The sequence below is a fragment of the Melospiza melodia genome, chromosome 6 (assembly GCF_035770615.1).
Source record: "Melospiza melodia melodia isolate bMelMel2 chromosome 6, bMelMel2.pri, whole genome shotgun sequence".
NCBI classification, from domain to species: domain Eukaryota; kingdom Metazoa; phylum Chordata; class Aves; order Passeriformes; family Passerellidae; genus Melospiza; species Melospiza melodia.
This window is the reverse complement of record NC_086199.1, coordinates 7,529,162-7,534,152: the sequence shown is the minus strand read 5'-3', so window position 1 is coordinate 7,534,152 and position 4,991 is coordinate 7,529,162. Positions and strand designations below refer to the sequence as shown.

At 54.9% G+C, this 4,991-nt stretch overlaps 1 protein-coding gene across 1 annotated transcript; it reads right to left on the bottom strand.

Annotated features, from left to right (window-relative positions):
- Window positions 1–1,101: 1,101 nt before the first annotated feature.
- HSPA2 (heat shock protein family A (Hsp70) member 2) lies at window positions 1,102–3,467 on the bottom strand. Its single transcript, XM_063159789.1, has one exon. It carries the CDS (start codon window positions 3,388–3,390, stop codon window positions 1,489–1,491), a length of 1,902 nt encoding a protein of 633 aa, XP_063015859.1. The 5' UTR covers window positions 3,391–3,467; the 3' UTR covers window positions 1,102–1,488.
- Window positions 3,468–4,991: the final 1,524 nt, after the last annotated feature.

Sequence of the window (4,991 nt, the reverse complement as noted above, 5' to 3'; positions counted from 1 at the left end):
TTGTTGCCTCCCCTCCCTATAGATTTTTTTTTTAAATACATCACCTACTAGCTTAAGCAATCAGAGTCCTAAAAGTTGTTTGCAGTGGGGAGAGCTGGCAGGGCAGCACCCACCACGGTTCCCAGGACACCGACGCTGCTGACATCCAAACAAGCAACAAACCAAACCACGGCAGCCGATTCCCTTCAGCTGCCCACTGCTCTGCAGTTTTTTCCCTTAAAGGACAAGCCAGTCCGAAATGTGCGTGCCATGGGGCTGCGGCAGGAGAGCTCATTAACTCGCAGCGCCTCGGACTCCCAAGCTGCCTGCCAGGTTTTTTGCTTTCTTATACAAATGAAGAGCTCTGCAGACCGTTTGCAGCAAAGCCAGACGAGTTTAACTACTACAGATTTTGCCTATTCTATTAAGTTCAGCATACCAGCTCCTTACTCAGCACTCCCGGCTCTACTTTTGATTGTCTGAAGAGGAGAAAAACACTCAGTAAAGTATTGAAAGCTCAGCGAGCACACAAGCAACCCAAGAATAACTCAGCACTTTACAGCTGCCCACAACCCGGTCTCTATTTTACCCAGCCCCACCACCTGCCAAGCAGGACTATTTCTGTTGTCCTCATTTCCCCGCTCTTCTCTCCCAGCCACACGCACACGATGCATTCACAGAATCACAGAAATTCTAGGTTGGAAGAGACCTTTAAGATCATCGAGTCATTCCACGTTCATTCCCCAGCTGGGAACTGCAGCCCCGGACACCGGTTGCGGGTAGGAGCAGGTCCTGCCCCAAAACAGCACGGGCACAGAACTCCAGGGAATTTTTCCCTGCTGTGAAAGTCCCGGGAGCTGCAATCCCACTGCCCCTGCCAGGAAACCAGGGGGCTGCAACACCAGGAGACCCCCTCCCCATCACCCATCCCAAGCTGGGGTCCCTCAGGGAGCCCCCATGCTCTCTCCCATTGCCACTCCAGGGGCATCAGCCACCCCTCCAGAGCCCAACACCCCCCGCGCCACTGCTGTCACCCCCCAGAGCCACAGACACCAGCAGAAAAGTATTCCTCACCCCCTCACCCCACTACTGCCCCTTCACAGAAAGGAGAAAGAGGATAGATTTATGCTTTTAAAACATTTTATTTATTACCAAAATTTCCAGAAGCCAAATTTGGCAAATTTTTTTTTTCATCTTTTGTAAAGGTTTTCATGCATAACTTGAAACTTGTCAACTGCAACAGTCAAGTGGTTACTTTAGAAGAGACAGAGACAAACATCCAGAATACAAACAGCTGTATCTGAATTAACAACATTTGTCTATTACTAACCTTATAAAGCAGGACGTGCCTTCCCTCTTATCAAAACCAAGCTGACAGATCTGCCTTTATACACACCCAACAGAATAAACTCTGTTATCGGCAAGGACGTTTTCCTTAAACGTTAGAAAAAAATAACAAAGCAAAGAATGGAGTGACTGTCCATAAGCCAGTCTTTACTTCAGTCCTCTTTAATCTACTTCTTCGATGGTGGGGCCACCAGAGCCACCACCGGCCCCTCCATCTCCCCGGTACAATTTTGTGACGATCGGGTTGCAGAGTTTCTCCAGCTCCTTCTGCTTGTGCTCGTACTCTTCCTTCTCAGCCATCTGGTTGCGGTCGAGCCAAGACACCACCTCCTTGCACTTGTCGAGCACTTTCTGCTTGTCCTGGTCGCTGATCTTTCCCTTCAGTTTATCGTCCTCCACTGTCTGCTTCATGTTGTAAGTGTAGGACTCGAGCGAGTTCTTGGCTGCCACCCGATCCCGGTTAGCTTCATCCTCTGCTTTGTACTTCTCTGCTTCTTGCACCATGCGGTCGATGTCGTCCTTGCTGAGGCGACCCTTGTCATTGGTGATGGTGATCTTGTTCTCCTTACCCGTGCTCTTGTCCACGGCGCTGACGTTCAGGATACCATTGGCATCGATGTCAAAAGTGACCTCGATCTGGGGGACTCCCCTGGGTGCTGGGGGGATGCCTGTCAGGTCAAACTTGCCCAGCAAGTTGTTATCCCTTGTCATAGCCCTCTCACCCTCGTACACCTGCACCAGGACGCTGCTCTGGTTGTCTGAGTAGGTGGTGAAGGTCTGAGTTTGTTTGGTGGGGATGGTGGTGTTGCGCTTGATGAGAGCAGTCATCACTCCTCCGGCTGTCTCGATGCCCAGGGACAGAGGGGTGACATCCAGCAGCAGCAGATCCTGCACGTTCTCAGACTTGTCTCCCATGAGGATAGCTGCTTGTACAGCAGCACCATAAGCCACGGCCTCATCGGGGTTGATGCTCTTGTTGAGCTCTTTGCCATTGAAGAAATCCTGTAGCAGCTTCTGGATCTTGGGGATCCGGGTAGAGCCACCCACCAGCACAATCTCCTGGATCTGGCCCTTGTCGAGCTTGGCATCACGCAGAGCCTTCTCCACCGGCTCCAGGGTGCCACGGAAAAGGTCAGCATTGAGCTCCTCGAAACGGGCACGAGTGATGGAGGTGTAGAAGTCAATGCCCTCAAACAGAGAGTCAATCTCAATGCTGGCCTGTGTGGAGGAGCTGAGGGTGCGCTTTGCCCTCTCACAAGCCGTGCGCAGCCGCCTCACCGCTCGCTTGTTGCCAGCAATGTCACGCTTGTGCTTGCGCTTGAATTCTTCCACAAAGTGGTTCACCATGCGGTTGTCAAAGTCCTCCCCACCCAAATGGGTGTCACCAGCTGTGGACTTTACCTCAAAAATCCCATCCTCGATGGTAAGGATGGAGACATCGAAAGTGCCCCCTCCCAGGTCAAAGATGAGGACATTCTTCTCCCCAGCCCGGGTTCCTTTCTTGTCCAGGCCGTAGGCAATAGCGGCTGCAGTGGGCTCGTTGATGATACGCATCACATTGAGGCCTGTGATGGTGCCGGCGTCCTTGGTGGCCTGGCGCTGGGAGTCATTGAAGTATGCCGGCACTGTGATGACAGCATTCTGCACCTTGCACCCCAGATAGGCCTCAGCAATCTCCTTCATCTTGGTCAGCACCATGGAGCTGATCTCCTCAGGGAAGAATGTCTTCATCTCCCCCTTGTACTCCACCTGCACCTTGGGCTTGCCTCCCTCATTCACCACACGGAAAGGCCAGTGCTTCATGTCTGACTGCACCGTGGGGTCGTCATACTTGCGGCCGATGAGGCGTTTGGCATCAAAGATGGTATTGGTGGGGTTCATTGCTACCTGGTTTTTGGCAGCATCCCCGATGAGCCGCTCCGTATCGGTGAACGCCACATAGCTGGGTGTGGTACGGTTCCCCTGATCGTTGGCGATGATCTCCACCTTGCCGTGCTGGAAGACGCCCACGCAGGAGTACGTGGTGCCCAGGTCGATGCCGATCGCCGGCCCCTTGGCAGACATGGTGTCGGCTGTTTGTGGTGCTGCTCGCCCGTGTCCACCCCGCCCGCTCCAGCTGCCGCCGCGGCGCGATATGCCCAGCTCGCGCCGCCGCCGCCCGTTTTATACCCGCCGCTGCCGCTTCTGGAACCTGCCAGAACCCTGACGGCCAATCCCGACGCCCCTGGAACAGCCGTTTGGCCAATCGCCCCCGCGAGCCGCCGGGGCGTGCCCGCCCCCAACGCTCTGGCCAATCAGAACCGCTAGCGCCTACCCGCCAGCCCGCCCCTAGCGAGCCGCGATTCTTCCGGGTTTTTCTCGTGCGCTGTCGCGCTCAGCCAATCCGCACCGGTGCTGTCCCCTCGCCCCGCCCCCGGCGCGAACCTCAGCTAGAAAGTTCCAGCTGACATGACGTTATGCCGGAGATTGACAGCAGCGCTATCCAATGGCAGGCGGGGGCGGGCCGGCGGGGTGGGGCTGTGCTGTTGCTACGGGACGCCCCCGCGCTCCGCCCGCGCGGACCCGCGGGGTGGGGGGGGGGGGCTGTGGGTTCGCCGCCGCTCGCGCCGTGCGGTGTTTGTAATTCCTGAGCGCTCAGCCCGGCACTGGGGAATTTGCCCTTATTTGGTCGCAGGGAGGCAGAAATGTCGCCCTCCCTCCCTCCCTGTCACAGACACACACCTCCCTTCAGCCTCCCCCACGGTTGTCAGGGCGGAACGGCCGCCACGCATCCCCCGCCGCGGCGACCCCCGCGCTGTCATGGCGGAACGCTTCCCCTCACACCGCTCCGCGCCCTCCCGCTGAGGGAAAGTGCCCGAGGGAAAGTCCCGCCGAGCCCGTGTTTAGCCTTATTTCGCCCGAACTTGGCCGGCTGACAACCCCCCCGCCCCGTGTCTGTCCCGGTACCCAAACTCGGGGAGTGGCACCGGGTTCTGTCCCCCCTCAGAACTGAGGGAATGGCAGCGGGCTGTCCCCCCTGCCCCGGCAGAGCTCCGGGAGTGGCTCCGGTGGGGCTCTGGGGGCCCTGGTGCTGCGTGTTCCTGCGTGGTGACCATTCTTGAACCGCCTCCAAATTCTTGTCTGTTGTGCTAATGTGAGATGTCGTCATGCCTACGTTTAGCAAAAGCTATGGAGCTATTAACTCGGAGGTAGGAAAGTGCTTTGATGAAAATATATTAAACATGAAAATCCGCTGTGGTTTCTCCAAATTATGCCTCCGTACTCTGAGACAAACACTTCAAAATATTCCAGTTCTAGTAAGGAGGGCAAAACGTCCCGAGATTTTTTTTTTTTTTCTACAGAGTCTTAGTGAGTAGCTCCTTTTCAGCTCCTTTTAAAGTGCTGCTAAGTTTGCTGTCCACAGACTTCAGGAGCTGTGTGAGAGAAGGATTAATGTCACTGCATACTTAAATCCTCTTTCATTACTTTTGTCCCCAGCTTTCAGCAGTACCTGGCCTCATAGAAAACATGTTACAGCTTTTCCCAGAGTGATTTGTATTCACACAGTTATTACAGGCACTGTAACTCCTGTTCCAAAACATCCTTGTTTCCATTAGTGTATTTTTCAAAGCCTTTTGTACAAGACGTGAGAGCTCCACCTCTTCTGTGCATTATGTGTGTAGTGT